Source organism: Epinephelus lanceolatus, chromosome 16, assembly GCF_041903045.1.
Source record: "Epinephelus lanceolatus isolate andai-2023 chromosome 16, ASM4190304v1, whole genome shotgun sequence".
In the NCBI taxonomy this organism is placed as follows: domain Eukaryota; kingdom Metazoa; phylum Chordata; class Actinopteri; order Perciformes; family Serranidae; genus Epinephelus; species Epinephelus lanceolatus.
The window spans coordinates 27,404,755-27,432,028 of NC_135749.1; the positions used below are offsets into that span (position 1 = coordinate 27,404,755).

The 27,274-nt window shown below is 40.0% G+C and overlaps 1 protein-coding gene across 5 annotated transcripts; it reads left to right on the plus strand.

Annotated features, from left to right (window-relative positions):
- The first annotated feature begins 4,678 nt into the window (after positions 1 to 4,678).
- Positions 4,679 to 26,247, plus strand: thrap3b (thyroid hormone receptor associated protein 3b). Of its 5 annotated transcripts, none has more exons than XR_004502178.2 (11): positions 4,679 to 5,054; positions 8,973 to 9,127; positions 13,504 to 14,307; positions 17,522 to 18,136; positions 18,779 to 18,945; positions 19,089 to 19,200; positions 19,314 to 19,389; positions 20,050 to 20,225; positions 22,689 to 22,926; positions 23,034 to 23,161; positions 23,399 to 23,536. XR_004502178.2 is itself a non-coding variant. In XM_033636581.2 (11 exons), the coding sequence occupies exons 2-11, from the start codon at positions 9,006 to 9,008 to the stop codon at positions 24,981 to 24,983; spliced, it is 2,688 nt and encodes an 895-aa protein (XP_033492472.2). In that variant the 5' UTR covers positions 4,679 to 5,054; positions 8,973 to 9,005; the 3' UTR covers positions 24,984 to 26,247. The 5 variants fall into 5 exon arrangements, 4 of the variants coding, with proteins under 4 accessions (XP_033492472.2, XP_033492476.2, XP_033492475.2 ...); XM_033636581.2 differs by lacking the exon at positions 23,034 to 23,161 and adding an exon at positions 24,756 to 26,247 and having other exon boundaries at positions 23,399 to 23,548; XM_033636585.2 differs by lacking the exon at positions 23,034 to 23,161 and adding an exon at positions 24,756 to 26,247 and having other exon boundaries at positions 4,689 to 5,054; positions 17,663 to 18,136; positions 23,399 to 23,548.
- Positions 26,248 to 27,274: the final 1,027 nt, after the last annotated feature.

The window sequence follows — 27,274 nt, forward strand, 5'->3', positions numbered from 1 at the left end:
TTATCGTGTATAAATGATGTTTAACCTTTAATCTGTCTGTGTACTCATCAAATACCAAGTCTACATTTTACATCTTCCCTGTAAGAATCACCAGCAGCCCCTGCAGGCATCTTAATATTTGGAGGATAAACACATACTGTAACTCTCAGGTCATCATTTCAAACAACATCAATGAAGACGCTTCCAGAAAGTGAACTATTTATAATTCACATGTGATTTCACCAAGTGGTTGTTAGACAGTTGGATGCACGTTCTCAACAACCATCACTGAGGTTTCTTCTTCTCTTGTTTCTATAAACGTGGAAGCAAAAACACGTCTCAGTCTGCTCTGTTTGGGATACTTTAACTCTGCTCTGCAAGGTGAGCCTTTTCTTTTCTCTCTCTCACGTGGTTACATGTTTAACATGTTTTGTGTTGCGTGTTTTTATGCCTTAGATGTATCTCAGAGGACTGCTGAGTTAATGGATATTGTAATTTGAGTCGTAGCTTTCAAAGTCTTACACTCTCTTTTCTTAATTAAATTAGATGAAGTGCAATCCTCAGAGCAAAATAGGAGGGAGTATGCAGGACAGAAGCAACAGAAGGACAAATAACTCAGAAAAAATAAAACATTACAAGATAATAAAATACAGAAATTAAAATTCAATCAGTGTTTGGAATCTAAGTACATTTGTTCGAGTACTGTACTTTACTCCAGTATTTCTGTTTTATGCTATCTAGACTTCTACCCCACTACATTTTGGGGGATTTTTTTTTTTAACCCCACTACATTAATTTGACACTTACAGTTACTTTTTACACATAAAAACCTGTCATATGCTTGTATGTTATCGTGCAGTACTGTACTACTAATGTAGTAGTATACAAAATATCAAAAATTAGCTCCACCACAACATTAAAATGCAGAATAATCTAATATCATATAATAATGTAACACTTTGATTGGAGCTAATTTGCTAATAATTCTTTTGTACTTTTATTTTGGTAACAATTTGAATTCAGAATATGACATATAATATGATATGAATTAATATTTCTGCTTTAAACCAAACATTCTCTACAGCTTTAGAACACGATTAAATGATGTCTACATTCAATGTGTTGTACTTTTGATACTGTTTTGCTGCAGTAAGAGAAAAAAAACGTTTGTTTTAGAGTAAGGAATAAAAAAAATAATCAGGATACCCATTAACAATAAGGTTCTTATGATGAGAAAACATGTTAAATAATATATCAATATAACAAAAATTCCATATTAGTAACTTGTTTGTGTTGCTAAGTTGTACGTCTGCTGTATTTTATTTCCCTTGTTGCTTGTTTGCTCTATTTTGAATGATGACACAGATGCTCCGCAGGTTTCATGTTGCAGCTCAAATCCCTTTAATCTTACTGACTTTAATTTCACTTTCAACCCATGACCTCACCGGTCAGAGTTGTCCTCTGCCCCTTGGAATTCAAACCTCCAGTGAGAGACCATAAACAGCTCGTAACAGTGAGTGACAGACAAGGAGCCATGTCTGGTTGTCTTGCATTGTGGCCAGAGGAGAGATTTGTCAGGAGGTTAATTTTAACTCTGGCACATCCAAGTGTCCAACACCTGTGCTGCAAAGGAAAATGATAGTGAATAGGAACTGTTTGCATATCTTTGTGGAAGGTCAACGAGGAGTGACTTGATCACAGCATGCCATGAGGAGCTGTGAAAATTCAAACTGGGTCTTATATGCAGGCTGTGGACTGGATGACATGTTGTTATCCTGCAGAATGAAGGACGGACAGTTGGGTTTATAAGGTTCAGCGTCGCCTCCTCTCAGTGCTTGAACCGTGATGACAGCCTTCAGGGTTGTGATGCATCAGATTCCAAGGTTTTGGATGCAAGATTTGTAAAGATGAGCTTTTTGTCTGTGATCTCTGCAGTATCAGAAGGTTCACAATGACTTCCTCTCTTTGGGGATAAAGTTCAAGAACATGTTCATGTGATGCAATTTGCTATTTGCACATGTACGGAGTATATGCGCGTTTGAATTCTTGCACACACTCAAAGAAGATACAAGAATGTAAAAAAAAAATCACAAACTGAATAAAAAAACGACAGAAAGATATAAAGGAAAATACAAAAATGTGTGTATTTTAGTTTTAGCATGTATATATAACTTATGCAAACAAATTGTGTCATGACATTGACACTTAAGGACACGAACTAAGACAACAAAACTGTAACGTGGAGAGTAATGTGTGCAGAATAAACAAGATATATACAAATGAACAAAAATATATACAGTGCATATACTGTATAAGTACAAGTAATATGACATTATATATAGATAGAGGGTGTGGATAGACCATCGATCAAACAGGCTATGTGAAGTATGGACAGTATAAATATAGTAGTAGTGTATCTGTGACTGTGGTTGTTACACAATATCGCCTCGAGAAAGTGGGTATGAAATATCACTGAACTACATTAACATATTACACTTGTACAATGTGTATTAAAGGGGCAGTTCACCACAAAATCAAAAACGCATGTTTTTCCTCTTACCTGTAGTGCTATTTATCAGTCTAGTTTGTTTCGGTGTGAGTTGCTGAGTGTTGGAGATATCGGCCGTAGACATGTCTGCCTTCTCTTGAATATAATGGAACTAGATGGCACTCGGCTTGTGGCGCTCAAAGTGCCAAAAAAAACACATTAAAAAAAACTCAACCGCAATGTCTCTTTCTAGAAATCATGACCTGGTTACTCAAGATAATCCACAGACCTTGTTGTGATCAGTTTCATGCAGGAACTATTTTGTTGAATTATTTTGTACACTAGCATTGTTTGGCACATCGGACTGAATGTTTATGCACAAGAGACATTAAAAATGAGAGTAAATGTTCAAAAAAACCTACTAAAACAATAAACTTAATGTTGTGTATGAGAAAGGAAGATTGAGACAACACTGCAAACTAGTTGTTGGATGGATTTTTTCGTCACTATGTGGGATTTACAAGTTCCCTGAGGTGAACACATTGTAGAAGTACATTTTACAGGCAGGGAAGTGATTGGGTTGTATTCTTATTTAAAATGTTTTCTTTTTTTCAATTTTGGTGAAAAACTTGACACATTTTTAACTTTGAAAAGGCACTGACATATCATTATTCCCATACAAAAATATTGACTAAAATCCCCAAGGCAATTTACAACTTTAGTATGACACATTTTCTTCCTCTCCAACAGAAAACATGTCAGTGAGATGAGGCAGAACCCAACTTTGGTAACTCACTAAATGTGTTTGTGTTTGGCCGAGGCCAAGTGGGCCCTGAGTGGTGTTCAGGATGGAATCTGTGTCTGTGATAGGAGGCGTTACGAGGCTTTTAAGTCTGATAAAAATAGTGCACAGAGCTACAAACAGAATAGACACCAATGTCAAGCTAAGAGACAGCTGTTTATTCTTAGCATTGTTTGAATATGACAAAGTGTTATTACTTAAAACTGTACTTAGTACAATTTATAAGTACTTGTACTTTACTTGAGTATTTCTATTTTCCCCACTTGTATTGCACAACTTCATTGCACTGTACTTTTTTCCCCAATTATTTTGTAACTCTAGTAAGATTTTTGCATCCATATAAAAATACACAAGTGCAGCTAAAATAGTTAGTCGATTGATAAGAAAATGAATAGGCAACTATTTTAATAATCATTAAAGTATTTTTTTCATTTCAAAATATATACATAAAATTCACGGCTCCAGCTCCCCAAACATGAGAACCTACTGCTTTTCCTTTTAAATATTTTAATTATTTTTGATTTATTAAATTAATTTAAATGTTTATGCATTGAGTACATTTACTCTTAGTACTTATTTTTTCCCTGATTGTACTCACATACTTTTTTTATTTTACATTTTCAATGCAGGACTTTTACTAGTAACAGAGTAATTTTACAGTCTGGTATTGGTGCTTTTACTTTAGTAAAGGATCTGAGGACTTTGTCCACCACTGATTAAATCAAGTAAACATCAATCAAGGCAGCATCCAACTACCCAGCATTCTCCCCTCTCCACCTTCACCGAATCTGCTTATGAAGGAATTAGTTAAAGCTGCCACACTGAAGCTCGAACAAATGGATGAACCATTATACAGTCAAAATGCATACATCAGAACTCAGATGTCTACCTGCTCTTACATTCTGAAACTCTTTCTTTTTATGCTTAATGCTGCTGCTGTTTTATCTCCATTATATCTATTTTCATGTGTGCTTAAGATGCCCTTACAGTAAAGCACTTTATGCTGCACTTCTTGTGTGAAAGGTGCTGTATAAATAAAGTTTATTATCAATGCATCAATAATTATCCAGTCATATAATATACATGAACCCGAATTTGCATAATGGGTACCTCTACTACCTTTACTGTATTTTCATGGCCATACTTTTGTACATTTAGTGAACAAGATTTTGAATGCAGGACTTTTACCTGTAACAGAGTGTTTCTACACTGTAGCCTATTGTTACTTTTATTTAGTTCAAATATCTGAGTACTTCTTCCACCAGCTGATGTTCAAAAAGTAGTTTGTGTTTAATTAAGGCAGAGGGACCCAGGTGTTCCGGCAAAAATTAATACAGCAATCATAACATGTAAGCTCTGCCCCTCAGAGGAAAGGACTCCTTCTCCCTCCTCATCACACGAAGTATCGCGAGATTTGAGCCTAACGACGATAGCATCACGAGCTAACGGGTTAGCTAGCCACTGTAAGATCTCGATGCAGCCAAAAACATACAGTTAGCCCACTTGACAGACACATAAAAGCATCCCCGGATATATTTAATGGGGGCTGACACAGTAGTCCGAGGACCTAGCCTCTCCTAAAAGCGCAGTTCGTCTGTTTTCGTTGGCTCACTTGGTTAGCTTTGACGCTGCTAACAAGCTAGGTTGCTAACATCCGTCTGCGGTCGTACAGCAAAACCAGGAAGGAGGGACCAGACGAGCCGCTTGGCCTCAAAGGTTACTCTTCTTCCTCAAACATTTATCCACAAAAAGACCCGCGTCCAGGCTGGTGAAAACGGGGGAAAGGTAAATCTACTATATTTTGTAGTAAAGCTGATGAATAAAGTTAGCAAACGCTTTTCTAAAGGCAAGCATATCGTTAACGTCGGTGATTTTAGTATCGATAGCTAGTTTTATTGGACTTATATTGACTACAGGGTTGTGCAGCGATGAGCAACGCTAACTTAATATTTTCCACAGTGTTTTGTCTGTAGTTTGTCACATCAGTGTATTTGCTGTTGACATGGTGACACATTTCTCTGCAGTGCATATGTAATCGTATATTGTGTCTTTGCACATAGCCTTACATAGTGATTATTAAGGCAAATAAAGGCTAAATATACAACCAAAATGACCGAAATAACCATTAAACCTAGTGGCTTGTATCGGTGACACATATGCCAACCGGTGGAAGAAGTAATCCTGTCTTTTCTGTAAGTACAAGTAACAGCACCACGGTGGATAAAGTCCTACATTCAATATATCACTGAAGTAATGGTACAAAAGTGTTAGCATCAAAATATACTTAAAGTACCAGAAGTAAAAGTACTCATTATTAAGTGGAGTAAAAAGTACAGTATTGCCTTTTAAAATTTACTGGAGTAGAAGTACCCGTCAGTAAAAGTACTTAAGTAAATGGAGTTAGTTAACATTCCACCACCAGTAATACATCAGCATTAGTCATACTAAACAGCTATGTGATAATATTGTGTTTTATAAGTAATCGACAGTGATCAGTATTAGAGTACTACACTGAATACACTTTAAAAGAGCTTGTCAGCAACTTTGGGGAATTGCACTATTATCACAACACTCATATTAGTATTTATTTGCCTGTGGCTGGCACAACGCTAACCCAGGTTTTGACTGCTGCCTTTCTGGTTTGCAAGTTTCAGATATTTCCCTCCATGGTTATAATGTGCATGCTCTTATTTTAACCTCAGCCCACACAACAAGCAGAGCTGCCTTTCAGGGCTCACCAGAACCAGTTCTGCATCATTAACTACATCTGAGCACACATTATGCAACACATAATATTACTTAGGGCTACATAAACAAACAGAACTACTTCATATTAAAACTCCCTGCATGTGGAACATTTATTGTATAAGATGTTTGCAGGATGTAAATCTTAGTTAAGATCTTTGTGGTCAGTGATATAAAAAATGGGAAACCATTCATGCTCAGTTTCACTTCCGTTTTTATGTTTAACTGAAGGGGAGAGCAGGGGTTTGTAGCATGCAGTAAAAGTCAACTTGCTGATGCACCTCCTTGTAATTATTATTCAGAGCATTTATGGAGTCTGCAGGGAAGAACAGAATCAGAGATGATGCTATGAATACAAACTCTAAAAAAGACCTAATTGTTACCCACAATGCTTAATATGAGGTCTCTGTGTGTATTTAGGCTACTATCTTACCTTGCACTGCTTTGCATAATAATAAACTCACTCAGTGAAAACTGCTTATTAAGAATTTGTGTAGATTTGAAATAATAAACATGTCCTTTGTTGATGAGTTTTTCCTTGTAAAACATGGGATTCAAGTGGCTGAGATACCTAACACACAGGATGACCTAGGCATGCAAAGAGGCACCTTAATTGTGTGTAATAGAAGTTTGAGGTTCAGCAGAAGAGCAATGAGGTCTTTCAGCGGTGAATAAAACACTCAAGGGCACTGCAGGAAGGGAAACCCAGTATGAGCATGTAGCAACCATTGCTTGGCACATAGCAACTGTTGTCCCCTCAGACATGAAAGAAAAGAGGTATTCGTCAACATTCAGTGAAAAACCAATTATATTTATTTCATTGAGTTCAAGAGAATCTTCAATGAAAAGCAAACTCCTCAGACTTTGATGTAACCGTAACAGAATAGCAGATTGACGTCATTAGTACAGGCGCCACTGCCTTTTCAGCGTTAAGAAGTCCCTGTAGTAGTAAAAGCTTTCCTTTTGCCCCACTGCACTAACGCAGCACTACCTGCTCCAGGGCTGCTGCTTTGTTAGAGACTCTGATCTCCATTTTGTAGAAGAGAGATGCGTGAAGAGAAAAAAATATTTTTGAGCATTTTTAGGTGGCAAGTTAGACAAATATTTCTAAATTTTAGTTTGCAATTTTAATATTTGTGTTGCAAATAAATAAAGAACTTTTTTTTTTGTTCTGAGATGCCACAATGTTACACATGCTTTTTTCATTTTTGGTTAGTGTTGATTCAGTAGTTAACTCTGTGGTCAAGGTTGCTTAATCAAAACACTGTTTGTTCAGTGACATTTTATCTAGCCTTAATGTTTTACAGAGTGATGTCAAGCAGCAGTGAAACAGTAGAAAGGTTGTTCAGTGGAAGATATCCAGTCAGTGTTTGGATACATTTGGGTGGTTACAAAACATAAACAAATTGTAATCAAATAACGTGCTGTGCCTGCGAACTGTGAATACCAACACATCAGTTGGTTGAACAGAGATGACGTGTTGAATAAAAGCATGCGGCTAATTACTGTTTTTGTAGGTGGAAGAATTCATCTCAAGATAAAGTTATATGGGGCAGTACTCCCATACAGGGGCTGAGGCATTTTTCTTTTTTACTAGTCTTGTAACGTTATCCCCACCCTTTGCAGTCGCCGTCTTTCTCAGCTCAGCTGACAGTTCCACCAGTAGAGACTGGCTCCTGGTGGTGCATGCTGTGCACTGCATTACCTCAATACAGCATCGTATTAGTTTAATATATTAAAAAAAGCGTTATTGACTGTATTGAAAATCGTATCTTCGGGATTTCTAAATATCCCAGTATACCGTAAGACCTTGATTCCGCCCAAGCCTAAACAGCATCTTAAATAGTTTTATCTGCAAAGGAAAGAACTTTATATTTTTGGGGGCATTTTGTGCCTTTGTTCGATAACAATAGTACAGAGATGACAGGAAATGAGGGAGAGATGCAACAAAGGTCTCCGGCCAGATTTCAACCAGAGATGTTGGGGGTCATGGTCAGCATCATAACACCCAACAAATGACTGTGTATACCAAAATTTTAAGATGTATCAGGTATGGCAATCTTCTAATGATTGCCTAGCTTCGATTCAGTTACCTGTAGTGCTGACTGTTTAGCTTTAACCAGACTCGTATGATAAGTTTTGTTTAAAAGCTGAGCAGCAAAGGCTGATGTATTGGTACGGATGTGTGTGTGTCCTGACAATCACTGACTCTAGTTTGGCGGAACTAAACCCTTAATAACTAACTAAACTCTTGTCCTAAGGACAGAGGGATGTCGTATGCTGTAAAGCCCTGTGAGGCAAATTGTGATTTGTCATATTGGGTTTTATAAATAAAATTGATTGATTGATTAATTCACAGGGTTAGATGTGAAAATATGATGGCTCTATACTGTCTTTTTTTTTTGTCCAGTCGCCTAACCCTAGTAGTCTGCACCTATTTGTTGGAAGCTGCAGTATTGAGGTAGATTTGTGTTTGATGTTGAGCCAGCTTTCACTCCTACTCAGGAGCAGCCTTCAGCATCTTGCTGCACAGAAGCTCAACCTGTCTGACATTGCTGCCGGCTCATGTGCTCGTGTTTACACGCTGCTCCAGCTGTTTGCTACAGTCTTAGAGCTAACCTGTTGGCCCCTGTGTGTTCTCACTGCATTGGTTTTGACAGTTTAAGGCCATGTTGGGCTTTAGGGACTGTTAAGTCAGGTTTTAAAGCAGCAAGGTGCAGGGGTCTTGATGACAGGGCACGAGGTGTATGCTGGTGTGTATGCTGTTAAACCTGTCAGCAGGTCTAGATGTAATGTAGCGATATAAACCTGATGAATATGGAGGAATTATTTGAATTAAATTAGTTTTCTTTGTGAAGAGCATAACTGCTCAACATACCCTTTAGTATCTGTTAAATTTCCTGTGCTTACGGTGAACAAAACAAACAAAATTAACTTTTTTTCTCATTGTGTTTTAAGGAAAAGAGTTTTTATTCTGGCCCAAGAGCAAAGATGTCAAAGGCTCCGGACTCTCCAGCTCGGTCCCGCTCCAGATCCAGATCTAGATCCAGATCTTACTCCAGATCTCACTCTAGAAGCCGCTCCCGTTCAAGATCCAGAAAACGTCGCTATAGGTAAATCCATTTTGCTGTTTCTGACATGAACTTACGTCTTTACCTTGTTCTGATGTGTATGTGGTGAGTGTATTCAGCAGGTTTTGACACCTATAACAAGTAGTTTAGCTCAGTGATTATAGAGCAGCCACTCATATAGTTTTTTAAAATATGATCACTGTTAGTATTCATATTCTTTCACCTGCTGCATTGGTAACTTTGATTTAATCTGCTAAAACATCTTGGTCTTTCTGCAGATTTAATTGTAGACAGGTTGTGGTTTGCTATGTGATATCAGTCAGTGCTGTCAAACAAATAAACATCAGCTGAGTACACTGGTGTGATAATACCTGTTTGGCTGTGTTTGTAGGACAGGACAAAGCAACAAGGAAATGACCAGGTCATGTTTCAGTAGTGTGTTTGCTCACCATTTGCTTCATCATGACAGCCATTTTACCTGTGACTCAACAGTACTGTGAAGGCTCATGCAGTTCACCATAGTATATTAACTCACCTTTTGTTACATTGAATTTGTGAAGAAAACTTTGTTTTTCATGCCAGGGAATGGAGAATCTAAAAAAGGTGAACATTGTTCATGAATTGGGGTCATGGGGTTTCACTGTTAACAACAGCAAAACTATATCAAATAATAATAATAGTAATAATGTAATCTTTATTTATAAATAGCTTTTCAAAACAGTTACAAAGTGCTATACATATAAATACTTAAATCAAACAAGACATGAAAATAACTTTTAAAAGAACTGATGAAAGCACTGTTTAAAAACAGAGGAAATAGAAGACAGTTTAAATGAACTTAAAACTCAAGTAAAATCAGGACAGGCTCTCTGTTAAAAGTATGATTTAAGAAGGAATTTAAAAGAGATCACTGACTCGGCTGACCTGACTGTCCCAGAGCCTCGGGGTCCTGAAAGCAAACACTCTGTCCCCTTTAGTTTTCAGCTGGGCCTCTGGAACAGACAAAAGACCTCTGCCCGAGGACCTCAAAGTATATCGTGGTGTGTACGGTACTAAGAGGTCAGAGATATAGCTGGGAGAGAGACCATGAAGAGCCTTAAAAATAATCAGTAAAATCTTCAAATCTATTCTGAAACATACTTGGAGCCAGTGTAAAGTGGCTAATACTGGAGTGATGTGATCACGTCTCTTGGTTCTGGTTAAAAGCCTTGCAGCTGAATTCTGTACAGTCTGAAGCAGATTAGTAGATTTTTGATTCAGGCAAGAAAAGAGACTGTAGCAGTATTTTTTGAAATATTTCTAAGATGATAAAAACATGATTGCACAAGCTTTGTGATATGCTGCTCGAAACTTAAATTACTGTCAAACCAGACTCCAAGTTTTCTTGCAACAGGTTTGATATGATCCAATAGAGGACCAGCCAAAGGCAGAATTTTATGTGTGACGTGCTGCAGCCCAGTAGCCCCTTTTCCACCAGCATTTCCAGGAATTACCTGGGTAAAAGAATTCCTGGTAATCTGTGTGGTTTGCATTTCCACCACACCTCAAAGTTCCGGAGAATGTATTCAAATCAGGCTGATGATGTAGATGATTCAGTGTGTGCCTTGTATTTGGCTCCGCCAGCTTGGCTGGTGACATGCTGGTAGAGAGAGTTGGGGCTGTTTGTCTCAGCCAGCAGCTAAGTTTAGAAGTATTTTAAGATAATTGTCAAACTAAGTTAGTCTATACAGACAGCTGTCACTAGAGCTCAGTAGTAACAATTCGCTATCAGCTGAACTAGCGTGCTGTCCTTGTGTAAGACATAACGTTAGTGTTGGTGGATAAGAGACTGTGGATGGAGCATATTGAATATGGCTGTCTACATGTTTACATGTTCATGCTTGCTGAACACATGTATTGATAAAGTATTAGCTTCTGACCCGCTAAGGTTTAATGTCAGTTACAGTAACAAGTGCAGCTGCTGCAGCTGTTCACCGGTTACTGTGTCGTGTAGGTGTGTATGTGGAGGAGAACCGATACCGTCAGAGGTTATCACTACTATGGTCTTTGATAATTTAGGCCCAGGGCTAATTTAGTACCGGGTTTTGGTACCCGTCCTAAATCAAAACACAAACAAAGTGAAGCTTGTAGAAATGAAATTGAAGTTTGCAGTGGCTGCCTGTGCCAGGAAGTGCAGAACGCTGCAAGTGTGTGTTCCACCAATCAGTGTTCTTCAGCACACAGCCCCGCCCTCAAGAATTCCGGGTAATCTGAAATCTGAATCTTTATTTGCTAAAACATGGCAGTGACAATGTATGGACGTGTTTTTAAATCATAACATTTAAAAAAAAAATGCCTGTTTTTTTGTTTTTTAAAAGTACTAAGCGTGCAGCTGGATAAATGCCCACAAAATTTAAATACACAAACATTTTTGTAACTTTTCTTTATGAAAATTCAATTGTATATTCATAATAACACACAGATTATTATCAAACTTTTACATTTTCATCAAGACTGCACCAGGTTACAGACCTTCTCTCACTCAAACTAAAAACAAAAAGTGCTCCAGGTTATTGGACAGCTGTTTTTCTGTACAAATAAAATCCAGCTAAAAATGAATTGCAGTATATCCCACTTTATCTAACATGTATTAATTTCCAAAAGAAAACAGTTGGAACAAATCTTTATATGCTTAAACAAACTATTTACATACAGGACAGAATCGGCACAGTCTCAGCCATATCTGAGACCGAGTAAGCTGAAAACCAGCTGATTCTGATCCTCTCTGATTTTATTGACGTTGGCTCTGGGAAGTTCCATTATTGTTCTTTGACTGAGCCTGACTTGTCTAGGTTTGAATTTGCATTTTGTTTTCCATGTGGGAGCCTCAAGCTATTTGCATCAGCTCACCTTATTTCCTGTTAGGAATCTCCACTCATCTATATTTATGACATGTTTTACAGTTTGTTGTCAACCAACATAGTGTTTTAGTTAATAAATGTTTTCTTATTTAAGTAAGGGAGTGTTTCCCACACTAGCTGCCTTGTTGTTGTCAGTGCATGTTTGAAGCTTGATGATTTAAAGCACTTTCACAGTGAGTTGTTGGAGTGGGTGTTTTTCCTTGGAGAGCATTGCTACACAGCACGTCAATGATTGTCAAATGGAAATAGGGGGGGAAGAGAGAGAGCGAGTGCTCGTGGCCGTGTTGTATCCCCCTCCCCCTTCGCTGCCTCCTCCCTCTGTGGATTAGAGCAGGTTGTGTCCTCGGTGTACCCTTTGACCAACACATAAATTAAAGCCACACAGACGGTCCTGGTTGTGGGAATACACTTCTCTTTTGTCCAGGACTCTGCTTCAATGACAAGGTACAAGGGGTGAGTGTGTAGTTGATATGTGCCTGTAAACTTGATGGTTTTGTCTGTGGCTTTGCAGACCATCAGGACAGGTGCAGTGTTGCATTGGTCCCAGTGACATTTCTTATATCCCTGAATTTACACATGCTACCTACATGTTTTTAGAATATGAAGATTGTGTTTGGATGGCTTTTATTTGTAGTCTTTCATAAGTGAAGCTGCAGTTTTGTAGGTGGGAGATAAAATGCCATGATGATTAGTTGGCCGTCTGTTGTGTGTTTTATCCACTTCATTAAACCCTGTTGTACTGTCACTTCAGAGTATGTGTCAGTCTAGCAGCTTGCTGACAGCTGTTTTTAGAAATGATTCATGGTGCAGTATTTGTACATATATTTTGTGTGACACCCTGAATGAAATGTAAGTAGTGTTTACATTTATGAGTGAATGACACAGACAACGCTGTGCTCAGTGGAGTTAGTTACAAGTCATCTCTGAGCTTACAGCGCCCCTTGTTGACATTGTGGCAGTTGTAGATCTCTATCTCTTGTAAAGGCCACACAAAATATAGTTTTGGGACCACTAGGAGCCAGTGTGCATATCTTAGAGGAATAGTTTGCCTGAAATGATTTAAATCCCAAAGTTTACCACAACAAAATAAGCTGATGTTGCTGAGGTTGTGACATTTTTTTCGTCTTCTGTCCACATTTGGGCTCAGTGGCAGCTTGAAGGTTCATTCTTGACCTTGGAGACATTTGAATTCTGATAAGGTGGTAAGTGTGTGTTCCAGAATAGTTGCTGCCATCAGATGGGGAAGTGAATGGCTTCCTTTATCTCTCTGTGGCCGTTCACTGACTCCTGGTTGATTACTTTTACCCCATCACAGTCAGTGTTGTAACAGGTTATGGTCTAATCTTATGTCCAGGGGTCTTGCCATGTCACTGATGTAGCGTTTCCCACAAGAGAAGTAAGGTTCTGGCTTTCGCCTTAATGTGGGGACTATGTGACTCTTGACTTGCAAAGCTGAGTGTGTTTTGCCCTCAGTTACATCATTTTTCTTCTGTCTTTTCTCTTTCCTTTGTCATCCAGTTCTAGGTCTCGTTCCCGCTCTCGCTCTCACTCTCCGTCCTACAGAAACTATCCTACCAGGGACTATCAGAACAACAGAGGTGGTTTCAGAGGCTACAACCGAGGCTACCGGAGGCCCTTCCACTACCGTGGCAGAAACCGAGGCTTTTACCCACGCAGCCATTACCAGAACAGGGGAGGAGGCGGTGGCTATGGCTATAAGTCCAATTGGCAGGGGGGTGGTGGTGGTGGTGGTGGAGGAGGCTGGCATGATCGCCACCATGACCAAGACCACCACTCACATAGCCCCAGGAGAGGGCGGTCACGCTCCCGCACACCCAAAAAGCGCTCAGGCAGCAGGAGCCGCTCCCGCTACTCTGACCGCTCATCTTCACGAGGATCTCGACACTCTAGGCGCTCCAGCTACTCATCACGGTCCCGGTCCTCATCACCACGCCATCGCAGCAGCAAGAGCAAGCCTGGCTCCAAGGATGTTAAGAGCAAGTTAGAAAGTCAAACGGAGAAATCCGGTCAGGCAGCAGATGGCAGCGCCATCGAGAAGGCTTCTGGAGGTAAATGGATTGACTATGACGCCAGCCCTAAACGGAACAGCCCAGAGACTAAAAAAGAGGACGGTCCCACTGGTATTGAGGGCAAAGGGCCTGCGAGTGGCGGCCCCATGTGGAAAACCATCGGCACTGCATCCCCTCCAGCAAAGAGCCCCACAAAGTCCGGACAGACGGCCTCCTTCAGTGGTTTTGGGTTCTTCTCAAAGGAAGACGGGAAATCTGGAGATAAGACTGTGATCTCTGCTGCCTTCAAAAAGTATGTAAATTACATCTCTAGTTATTTAAATTTAATTACATTTTCTTTTAATTCCCCTAACAAATTATAAACATTATTTTTCTTTCAAACATGTTTAGCCTTTTTCAAAGATCCTGGAGGAGTACAGGTTAAAAGGAAAACATAAGACTGCAGATTTTAAGTGCATTGAAAATGTATCCGTCCTTTTCTGTGCACTGAGAGGAGGTTGTATGAAATCCAATTTACTTAGGACGGTGGTGGTGACGTGAGTATAATTACTGCAATGTGAGTCCTGCTCTATACTGTTTGCTTTAGGGTTGGGCTTTTTTTAAATTAAGTTTTATTCTTTTATACAATTGATGAAGAGAGGAAATTAAAACCAGCAGCCAGTCTGCTACTGCAGATATTCTCTGTGCAGCTTGTAGGTTTATCTGTTGTACAGGATCAGCAGTCAGCGGGGATTTCAAGGCCCCCTTTTTATTTTTAGGAATAATTTGACTGGAGAAGTAGATATGGCTCAACTTTTAGGTTGATGAGCCAGTATGTTAAAGGGATAGTTAGACATTTTGGCAAATTCGCCTATTGCCGTAATCCCTATAGTCATATGAGTAGGTACATCACCTTTAATTATCAGTGCCTGCTGTTCTGAGATCGGTGGGGCAGAGCTGGCTGCTGCTCAGCGCACAAAATGGAGGTGAACAGTATGGCCCCCTCTCTCCCTCAAAACTAATCAAATACACCATCAAATGACTCCAAAACGTTCTTGTGGACAACTTGTAGCTTACACATTCACCACGCTATGAAATAATAATGTAATATTATGAGACAGAGTTGTTTTGAAGACAAATGCACAGCTGAAACTACATTCCAGACATACAGTACTTGCTGGGCGGAGTGATTTCAAACAGCGTATGTTTAGTGCAGTTACTCCCATCATCAAAACAAGTTTGTTGAGAAGAAGCTGACTGCTGATCATGGCAGACTATCCATAACATAACCACAACAACATTTGCATTATAGCCTTATTTACCATGCTTGGGTTGTAGGCTAATGTTACTCAACATGGAGGTAACGTTACAGCAGAGAGATTGCTGAGCAAAATACACAACGATCACTCACCACGTCTGCTCGTTTTGTGATGCCGACAGATGGTATGGCAGTATCTTTCAAGAAAAGCGTTTGAACCATTCCTGAGCTTCTGCGCTCCATCCTTTCACTGTAGTCCTCTGGTAAAAAATGGTTGGAGCAAACAAACATTTTCCGGACCGTTTCCACAGGTGTGTTGGGATCGATGTCCAGCACAAATAGCCATTGTTTCATCCTGTCCGTATTTTTGGTTGGTACTACGTGAAACTTCACTCTGCTTCATGTCTTCGGCTTGTTACCGCAACCTTTTACTCCATGATTTACAACAACATTCTGTAAACTTTTCTCAAACTTTCTGGTGCGTCCAGCTGACGATACCGCAAATGCAAGGCTGCAAGCAATAACTACGGCACTGTGTCAGGTGGCACTGTATCACTCCGCCCAGCGGTTTATTCAAGAAAGTAGTTCCGAGTATTTGCTTCATGTGCCGTAATGTTACTTAATTATGCATTATTATTTCATAGCGTGGGGAATGCGCAAGCCGTGTGTTTTCCACTAGAGCGTTTTGGAGTCATTTGACGGTGTATTTGATTAGTTTTGAGGGAGATAGGGGGCTTTACCAATCACCTCCATTTTGTGCACTGAGCAGCAGGCAGCTCTGCCCCACCGATCTCAGAACAGCAGGCACTGACAATTAAAGGTAATGTACCTACTCATATGACTATAGGGATTACGGCAATAGGCGAATTTGCCAGAATGTCGAACTATCCCTTTAATACTGAGAATGATGTCCCAGATATTTTTCCGAAGCTCATCCAAGTCAACTGAGAGTAGTTTGAAATCTTGGAGTCTGATACTAGATTTAGGATGTTGATTTAAGCGTTAGAAATTCTACTATCATGCACAGGGCAATATTTATCCTTTATTAAACACATGAAAAAGTTTCGGCTCAGTGAAAAAATGTCCAACACAGTCAACTAAGGCTGTGTATTGTTACTCCATACATTAAAGGTTTCAACCTCAGTACCAAGTATTAGTATTGGCCGGGTCTTGTTTAAAAATTATGATACCAGTACCAATACCAGTTCCCTTAAAGTGGATAACATACCAATAGTGTGCGTCATTTGATTCCTTCTTTCCTCTTCGTTCACCCATCATGTGAATGGAAGCTTTCAGTTGCATAAAATTCCACCAGACACCACAGGCATGTAGTATAGCCATAAATTCAAAGGTTTTGGTAGCATTTCGGCAGGCCGAACTGCACGGAAACACCCCACACTCGATTTCACCACTCCACACACTGGATGTGTTGTAGCTGCTGTGATAGAGCAATCACATGTCACATTAAATCAAAGAACGCTTGCGACGATTGACTGTGGGCAAAATCATACAGTAGTCACTTTCCTTTAGATCTGTGTACAAAAAGAACTGTATGCAGGTATTGTTTAACTGGATAAGTTTATATACTGCTTGGTACAGGGTTATCTCAGTCAGTACCTTTTAAAGGTATCCAGTACTCATACCCAACCCTACCAAGTGATATTGTAATTGCTGCACAGACATTTCCCTCAGGATAAAACAGTTCTATCCTATCCTATCCCGTCCCATTCCGTCCCGTCCCGTCCCTTTTTGATATTACTTTTAGGGTAGGGTAGGGTAGGGTATTACCCTACTTTTTTGATATCAGTATCACTTTAAGGGTACTGGTATTGTAATTTTTACACGATACCCAGCCCTACTGTCAACATGACATTGGTAACCCAGTCTTAAAGTCTCTTCTAATTGCATAATAACAGTAAAAATTGAGTGGCATTGTTAGTGTTTATAGTTTTAGGGTTTTAAGATTCACAGGTGTAACAGAAAAATAACTCCAAACATGTACATTAGTACTTTGTCAGTTTGGAGCAAGGAGGGAGAGGAGATTAAACTAAGAGACAACTCGAAAATAGAAGTTAGCAACATTGTAAATGCAGTTTTATCATCTGTTTGTAAGCTTGCCCATCCCTGGTGTGTATTACATATTACATTTTCAGCTTCTGAGAGTATCTTGTACTTGTTTTTAATTATTGCATTGTTCATCTCAGTGTTGTTAAGCAGCAGTGAACCTGCCATTGTAGGCACCAAAGCAGAGTCTGGTTCTTTGTTTCAGGTTCTTGGCTGAGAATAAAAGCAAAAAGCTGGCTGCTGAAAAGGAGAACGGTCGCGATAAAGAGCAGAGCACCGTAGACAGGGAACTAGAGAAAGGAAGCAAGTCTGGAGACCTTTTCACCATCTCATCCACTTCTTTCAGCGACTCCAAGGAAGACAAGACCATGCCTTTCTTTGATGCTGGAGAAGAGGAGTTTCTCAAGTCTCACGGGCTGAAAGAGAGGGACGCTGAGGAAGACGGGGAGGTAAAAACCACTCTCACAGCTCGGGACATTTTCGGGAAATGGGGGGATGATCCAGGCTATCCAGCGTCCTACCTGGCAGTGAAAGAGAAAAGCCGGAGAGAAGCTGAAGAGGCAGAGCCTGTTGACATGGAAGAAGAGTTGTACCGAAGCCGCAAGCACAGCTCCAAGAAAGAGGAGAAGTCCAAGAAGAAGGAGAAGAAAGAGAAGGAGAAGGCCAGGAGGAGTCCGTCCCCTCCCACAACTTCCAGAGAGAAGGAGCGACCGTTGTTCCCTGTAGCCTTCCCTCCTCGTGATGAGTCACCTGTACGACACCTGTCTGCGTCAAGGGACGACTTTGAACTCAAAATCGGTTCTTTAGATGAAATACCCAGGTACGTGTAGTAATATCTGATTATGACATGTACACTGCAGTATTACCGTACTGATCCAAATATAAAACAAATTACTTTTTATCAGGATGATCCACTCCAACATACCTAAATCTCTGTGGTCATAATTTCCAGTGAAAATAATTCTCTGTGAAAATATGCAGGCGTAACATTGTGTCCTAAAAGCAAGCTAGTGGCCAGTCGTTTTTAACTTTATGTGACTATTTTCCCCATCCTTGAGTAGCACCTGATTCTTTTACAACTAACAACACAGAGCCCTAACCCAGTGCAGCACTCCCTATCTTTTCCCTGTTACTTTACATTTATTAATAGGTTCAACGACAAGAGTCGAGAGGTTTCAGTGTAGGTGACGTTTGCTGGGTTTGTACAAGTGAAATGTGAGACATTTCAATTAAAATAATCCCATTTTTATGGAGCTTGATCACACAACCATCAGACACTCCTGCAGGTTAAAGTGGGCAGGCCAAAAAAAAATTGGGGCTAATGAAAGGTTCAGTGTGTTGAACATTATTGGCAGAAATGGAATGTAATATTCGTATCTGTGTTGTCATTAGTGTATAATCACCTGAAAATAGGAATTGTTCTGTTTTTGAATGAGCCTTATGACCTCTTGTGTTCTCTCAGCTCTTCCCTGTCTAAAGAGCGCCTCATGCCTCGAGAGCTGCGAAATCCCACAAAGAAAGATCAAGAGTTTCGCTCCATTTTCCAGCACATTCAGTCAGCGCAGCTCCGTCGCAGCCCCTCTGAGCTGTTTGCTCAGCACATAGTCTCTATCGTGCACTACATCAAAGGTATAGTATGACCTGTGCTGGTTTTGTCCGGCTGCTACAGACTCAAGATGACAGGAGGGACATTTCATTACTTGATTATATGTTAGTTACCAGAGCTGGTGCTGCTGTATGTGGAATAATAGTTTGTTCTCCTTTATGTGCAGCTCAACACTTCCAATCCTCAGACATGACTTTAAGTGAGCGGTTTGCCATGTACCAAAGAAAAGCTGCAGAGGTAGAAATGATGAAGCCAAGGAAGAGCCCAGAAATCCACAGGTACCAACAACGTCTCATTATCTGACGTATCTGACATGATTTATTCAAAAAATCTCTTTCACCCATTTCTAATCTTTGCCTACTGACATTAAGGCTTTTCCCTCCTCTCCCAGGAGAATCGATGTTTCCCCCAGTGCCTTTAAGAGGCAGTCTCACCTGTTTGAGGATTTGGAGGAGACGAGCTACAAGGTGACCCGCCATTTTGAAATTTGACGTATTTGGAACAAGCAAGTTTGAGACGATCCAAAGCAGCAGTGTTCAGCTTTGTGCTTTTCTTTCAAAGGATGCATATTTCTAAATCAAAAGAGCCCAATTGTGTTTTGTAAGTGCCAAGCAAGCCCCCCAGCCTATGAGATATGGTTATTGATTGGGTATGTACGAACCCAAGCAAAGGCTAAAAGGAAGTGAATTAAGATCCTGAGTCCAAGCCTCTCAAGGGACGCTTATCAGTGCCTTTACCTTGTAAGTATTTTTCCTAAAAAGAAAAAAATCAAGCTACAAAAAACTGTGAAATTCAATTTATTTTGATATGCTACATGCATGCTGCTGGTTTCCACAAATATTTAAAATTGTGAAAAGTCATTTTTAAAGAAAAGTTTGTATTTTTTTTTTTTTTTGCTTTATTGCATTTGTACTCATAGTAATGTTGTGGTGTTTAAAGTATTCACATTTTTTGCTTTAACCACTAGAGGGAACACAATATATAATATATGTTGTGCATCTGTACATGTAATGTTTGTTTTCAAGCTTTCCATTTGTGTCTTAAGTTTACCAAATAATTTATGAATCTGTCCATCAGTATATTACAGACAGCTGATTTAGTGGCTGATAAACACATTGTTTCTGCAGGATCCAAGTAAAAAGTTCAAAGGCGACGTGATGGACCTTCGCCTGGATATTGAAAGACGTAAGAGGTTTGCTGGGAAGGAGTTCAAGCGTGAAGAAGTCAGGAGCCCAGGAGGCTCCCGAGGACCGAGCAGAGAGAGGTCCTCTGAGAAATCTGGGAAACACCACAAGAAATCCAAGTACGTTCAGTCTGTTGTCTCAGTTTTTACCCCTAGAGAGGTTGATACACTGTGTTTTTCAAATCAGCAGCAGGGAACACACTGTTTGAAGGAGTGGTTACTGTTGTTACCATGGATATGTTGCCATGTTGATTTACAGCAGCAGAGCGAAATAAACAATCACCACCACCTTCTTCTTTTCCCCCACACATTTATAACATAATTTTAACACCCTGCTGCATATATTTCACCACACGGTTGGCTTTGTGCCCGTCATTTTCTACAGTTCATGTGAAGAGTCATAAATATAAAATAAATATTCACAGTAAAATATGTGAATTATATCTGTTTTAAAAACAAAGATGATGTAATGTGCAAAAAATATTGACTCAAGTATGTGCAGTTGTTCACAGTATGAAGTATGTGAGAGCCTAAAGTCTCCTTCCACTCAAAAATTTGTTTTTCTGTTTATGTCCCCTAAAATGTCTGACCCTAACTATTCCGACCTATATCTGTGCAAAGTTTGTTACTAGAGAAGTGTTTTCACATTCCTTTACTGAAGGTGGCGATGTCTGCATTTTCCTAAAATCTGAGATTCAAATGTACGCCGGGTAAGCTAGATTTCTAATACAAAAGCCAATCACTTTCTAATACGAGTTACCTACCAGTTAAGCCCAGGTCAGACCAAAGATTTGCGATGAGATGAGTTGAAACAGGCAATATTTCATTCTGCATTGTTCTAAAAACCTGCTGGTTCACACCAATGCAACTAGATGAGACGGTGTATCATCTTTATGCAACAACTCTCCGTACTTACGCTCTGATTTGCAGGTTTTCAGGCTGATTTTGTGGCTGAATATAATTTGTAGCTTCTTAAAATATGAATGAGGATAGTGATAGTGAGATACTGGCTACAGTTGCATTTGTAGTAGTGATGAAACAGCGACAAACATAAAACGAGCATCAGATGGACTGTAATAATACACCACAGTAGTATTAAGTTAGCAGCACCAATTAATCAGTCAGTGTGTATGAGTGTGTGTGGCATAAGCACATACAGCGAGCACCAGTTCACATCCGCTGCAACTTTTTTCTAAGATGGTTTCGTCTGGTTGCGTATCATTGGTCTAAACTGAGACTTAGCCTACATGCTAAGAAGCTAACAACCAACAAACAAATAAAAGATGCTAACTACACTAAATATTCTGATATGTGTGCTAGCCGCCAATTTTGGGGCACAACAGACTCCACACCTGAGTCTGGGTCTGACTGAGGCTCAGGCATGTTTGGCTCAGTCTCTCTGATGTTTCCTCTTAACGCTGACGCTAGCCATCTTGATGGTAAAATAAAGGTAAAGTTCCACTGATTGTCACACACCTGAGTGCGTGAAATTTGTTCTCCGCATTTGACCCATCCCCTGAGGGAGCGGTGAGCAGCAGCGGTGCCGCACTCGGGAATCATGTGGTGATCTAATCCCCCAATTCCAACCGCTGATGCTGAGTGCCAAGCAGGGAGGCAATGGGTCCCATTTTTATAGTCTTTGGTATGACCCGGCGAACCCACGACCTCCCAGTCTCAGGGCGGACACTCTACCACTAGGCCACTGAGTACTGCTCTCGTCTCGCATAGCCAGATCTATAACTGTTTCAGGTCAGTGCCAGAGCTGGAAGACCTTTTACCAAGTCAAACAAAATATTATTTATAGCACAGTATTTTTACATGCTTGATAACATGTCTGGAGGGGATCTTTAAAAAAAGAGCAGCAGCAGGAAATGTAGAATTAGCATGAGCAGTCACTTACCACAGCTCCGTTATGAGTGATAGATAGTGGATCAGGAAACAGTGAGGCTTCTCTCGGTTAGATAAAAACAAGAGTGGAACAAAACCCCAAACCGCTAAACTTTACTGCAGCACAACTACAGCCTGCTTCCAAACATGGCCATATTACTGCAGGTCAGTGCAGTTAACCACCTGCTTGGTACACCATGGCATGGCTATAATATACAGTACTGTGCATGTTTGGTTAGGCAGGTAGATTCTGCTTAAGGTGTAGGTGCTTTTCAAAAGGAAACTGCCTAGAATTTTATTTGACAGTTTAATTTTTTAAGCTAAATGTTGCACGAGGCAATTTTTCCTAAATTTGCTCTTATCTTTGGCTCGCTATTTTCAGGAGCAACCATGTTGTGACAGTGCACAGAGCAGAGGTTGAGCCAGCTTAGATTATTGGTGGAAGGGCTTGTGCAAAAATGCAGTCTGTCAAGAGATGTGTATATTTGATGTGTTAGCACATCTTATTTCAAATAAAATTTAGGGCATTGTTTGTTTTTGTGAAGGAGGAATAAGTGCAAACATGACTCCTGTAACCATGGTTACGACTATACACACCAGCCTGCACATGATGTCTTTAACTGTTCCGACACACTTTTATTTATAATACCTAAATTTTTTTGACACTCACGTCCAACTTTTATGTTTGTGCTACAGGAAGGGTAAGAAGAAGCGGGATCGCTCTCCATCCTCGTCTTCCTCCTCATCCTCTCCATCCCCTTATCCTCCACCCTATAGAGGTAAAGAGTACATGGGAGGAGAGGGGATGGAGCACCACTCTGAGGAGAGCTACGGTCACCCACGTTATCCTCCACGGGACTACTCGGGGCCCGCAGACAGAGGGCCTCGAGAGTATGAGGGCCACAACCCAGAGAGAGGCCGCGGCCGTGGATTTGTAAGTTCCTGTCTGTGCTCTGTTTATCTCTTCTGCTGCATTTGTTTTTGTCACTGAGGTACTGACATCTCATCTTCTTGCAATTCTTTGTCCTAATGGCATCACAGTAGACTGCGCTTCTCTGCTCTGTTCCTTCCTCCTAATGCTAAGGAACATAATGTGGATGATGATGATGATGATAATGATGATGACACTCTATCATACATATTCCATGCACTACCTGATTTGTATTAAGGTAATGTAGCGTAAATCAGTGGAACTTCACCTCATTACTGAACAAATTTCCATCAGTATGGCTTTTTATTTGTGTGTGCTGTCCCTCTCATTGTCTCTGGGTCAATTTTTTTGAGTCTGACTTGGAACAAAACTATTAATTATTAAAGATAATTAAAAACTTTCTCCCATATTATTGTAGACAATGTGTTTGTGGCTTGACTGAGAGTTTAAATCCCACTTGTTGTTTTGATTTCAGTTCCCTAGGGTCAGAGGCAGAGGGTGGAACAGGGGAAATTATCCAGGCAACAACAGCAATGGAAACCCTGCCAATATGAATCCTGCAGTGCGCCCTCCAGAGGAGGAGTGGGACCCTGAATACACTCCCAAGAGCAGGAAGTATTACCTGGTGAGTCTGGAGCTAAGGATTAATTAAGTCACACCCATAAAGCCCTAAAAACAGGTCTTTTCCCCTGGAGACATTTTGACACTGTAGGAATAACATCTTAATAAAATTAATGATGGCTGCTTCAGTTTCAGGATTCTAGTATTGTGACTCATGACTATTAAAGGAGACTTGTATAGTGTTATTAGGAAAACTTCTACTCTATAAATGTCTGCCATGAAACAGGCCTTTCAACCATTTCTTCATAATTTTCTGCCAAAGTTGGACTGATGGATATTCTGAATTAGGCCTTGCTCTGAATGTGGCGTTTGGCTGGCACTGCACCACTGTGGAAGTTTAAGAATCAGCCTTATTTCATCATTATAGGCCACATTAAGTCTTTGCCTGTAGCTTCTCGAGGCACGCCACAAGTGGGCAGTATACAGCAGGGTACAAACTGCTCTAAAAAGAGCTCTACTCACATTAACTGAACACATGTTGAATTTGCGAGCAAGTATATTAGCTTGCGCATACAACTTGCGACACTGTCTGTAGATATATTTGTCATCAGATTAATCATTGACACAATGGCCAAGATATTTAATCTCATTACACACTAATATTCTGTTTACTTTACCTCTAACAATCATAATGTTGCTCTTATTGATGTTATATTTGATGTGAAAGTCTACACCATAGTCAGAGTAAGTCTAGAGATGATCTGTAGGGCAGTTTTATGTCACTTTATAGCTGACAGTGTGGAGGAGAGAGAGGGATATGGCGTCCCAAACACAGCTGGATCAAGGATGTTGAGGTTATGTTATATTCAGCTACTAAAGTGCCTTTTATGGACTTTTTTTTCACAGAGTTTTGACTTTGTAGAACCTGTTTCTTCTCATCTCTACCAAACCATTTGTCATTTCTGCTCCCAGTTGCATAAAATGTGTCCCAGGAAAACAGATTATTGTTCCTTTAAAGACCACCCGACGCCAACTTTTAGCCAGTATGTAAAGCATGCACTGTCAGTTGATTTGAAAGTATCTGATGATTGTTTTAAACAGAGTAAAGACTGTAGTCCTGATTGAAGAAGCAAAAAATGTAGCCCTGGACCGGCTTAAAACTTCTTCATGTTTATTAAAACATTGAAAGCATTTCTGTAGTGTTTAGATGTAAAGAAGTTTGAAGTTGGACTTAAGACTAGAGCTTTAATGTTGTCCATGTCCCCTTCCAGCATGATGATCGTGATGGGGAGAAAACCTGGGTAGACAACCGTGGTAGAGGCCGCGGTTCCTTCCCTCCTCGCCGGGGACGCTTCGTCTACCGTAAAGGGGGCAGCAGCCCGAAGTGGACCCACGACATGTTCCAGGGAGGAGGGGAGGGGGAGATGGGCGACGACAACATAGAAGTAGACCGTAAAGACACCAAGAGCGCCGGAGACATCTCCGCCCAGAAGCAGTAGACACCATCATCATCATTATTGTTGACATGTTCATAAATGTCTGTGTCAGAGCGGTTACAGCGGCGATGAAAAGGGTTCCTCTTTTTTCCCCTCAGCATCAACTCATTATTTAATGGTTAATGTTCCGTGAGTTTCTCACAGTTGAAGTGAAGAAAGGACTGACTTGAAGAGCAGCACTCTGTTACATTTGTATGTGAGGTTAGCTTCATTTCAGAGCGTGTTTTTTATGTAACGGTGAGTTTTTGTTCCGCAGCTGGTCAAATTAATTGTATCTTTTTAAGGGAGAAAATACTGAGGCAACAAAGATGAATATTCTCTGAAAACATGACAAAAGAAGAAATGCATTTGTGCCTTAGAAAATAAATATAAATGATAATACATGTGTAGTCTGTTTCAAGGTAAAACCGCGGTTATGAGAGGTACAGCTGTATCAGTAGGAAGGCATTAGATGATCACCACCATAATGTTTTTCTGTTTGTTTTTGGGACTGTGATAAATCTTTAATGTTACTGCATGAAATGTTTGAGTCATACCTCACTCCTCGGGACCAATCAGTAGCGGGTTAATGATAGTCAAATTATGAAAAAATCTTCTGATGAACCCCTGAATGATTCTCACTTATATTATCCAAGCTTTTTCGTATAGTGCCACTTAACCTGTATTTCTCATTAGGAAGTGAGAGCATTTTTATGTGTGTGTGCTGCAGTATATTCTCATAAATTGTGGATGTTTTCATTCAAGAAAAAAAAATTAAATTGGCACCAAAAGATTTTGCTTTAGACATATAAACACATATCAGTTTAGGTAAGTGGCTACCTTATGTTTAGATTTTTAATTAAAAAAAGGCTAATGCATATATATAGAGTTATAAAACCTAAATTATTGTAATCTTAAAATCTGAGGGAAGGGAAAACAAAAATAGATTACGGTTCTGATTTTTGTTTTAATACAACGGTTGCAGTAAATTCTCCAGCAAAAAAAAAAAGTACCTGCACATGAAAACATGAAGAGAAAAAAAAATTGTGACAAAACATTGTCAGTAATGAAAGTGCATATTTTTAAGAAGAGAACTGGCGAACTAGCAGAAATAGTTTGTGAATCTCACTGTGCTGCTTCGTCCCACCTTTGTACATACTGCATGTACTAAAACGAGCTGTAGGAGTTTTGTTTTTGTTTAATCTGAAGCTGAAAACTTTTGTACTGTTCTCAAGAGCTTTGGAGTACTTTGTCTTTTAATTTTCAATAAATCTGTTCTTTGATTCAGGGCGAACTCTGGGAATGTCATTGTTGTGGACAGGACAGGTAAAATTTGAAAATACACCCTCTTCCTGCAGCTCTCCCCTCTCTGTCATAAGCCACCACCAGGTGACAATGACGATGGGCACATACATGGGCTTCATTCTGTAACCCAGTGTTTCCCATACTCTGATTTAATTAATTAGATCTCGCTGTCGAGCTGTGCGCAGGGCATTAACTCAGCCTATCCTTGTCCCGCTCTTGGTCTCTCTGCCAGACAACAAAGACAAGACCATAAGACTAGAATTAGCTAGCCAGCCACCCCACTGTCCCCCTTTCTCGTTCCCTGCCACTGTGGACTGCTTCACACGCATCTGCAATTGTAGAACAGCCAATAGGAACACCCCTCTCTTTGAAATGACCTGTGACTGGCAACATCTCATGTCACAGGCTAGATTTTCAGAGCCAAGAGGAGGTGCAGAAGTCTAGTTACCTTTTAGACTACTTGAATTACAATATGCTCCAGGATTATTATGGGATTTTTGCCCAATGACACCAAAATTAAAATGTCTCCCCCAGCTTTAACAGACTATAGAGATGTGTTAAATAGATTGGGATTTACTTCATTATTGTGTGGGGTCTCACTCCACTGCAGTACGTGTAATAATATTAATAGTTGCAAAAGTAACCTCTTCCTAAAACCCATACGTAAAGACATAAAGTGCTAACCTTTAGCTTGGGGTTGTACAATTAAAGACAGTGACAAAATAACAATTAGCATAGTAGAGCTACAGCTAATTATCATTAATCTGTACTTTTCTTGTCTATACACCACAAAGTAGTGAAAATGGCCATTATATGAGAGGGGTGTCTGAAATGTCATCAGTTCAAAATCATGTTTATAGGCAGACCTCATGAGGAATCAATGTGACAAAACCATGTTAAATATGTTTTTCGAGCAGCTGAAGAGCCCCAGGACCACAAACAAGTGTGAATAAACAGTTTGTCGCAGAATGAGCTCACACCATCAGATCATGAGTGTCTCATTTTGTCAG

What these genes read in the sequence shown, in the direction of transcription:
- thrap3b (XM_033636581.2), top strand. Translation starts at nt 9,006, where the DNA reads ATGTCAAAGGCTCCGGACTCTCCAGCTCGGTCCCGCTCCAGATCCAGA. An exon ending in TCTTTAGATGAAATACCCAG is followed by an intron (nt 18,137 to 18,778) that starts GTACGTGTAGTA and finishes GTGTTCTCTCAG; the next exon opens with CTCTTCCCTGTCTAAAGAGC. An exon ending in AAGAGCCCAGAAATCCACAG is followed by an intron (nt 19,201 to 19,313) that starts GTACCAACAACG and finishes CTCCTCTCCCAG; the next exon opens with GAGAATCGATGTTTCCCCCA.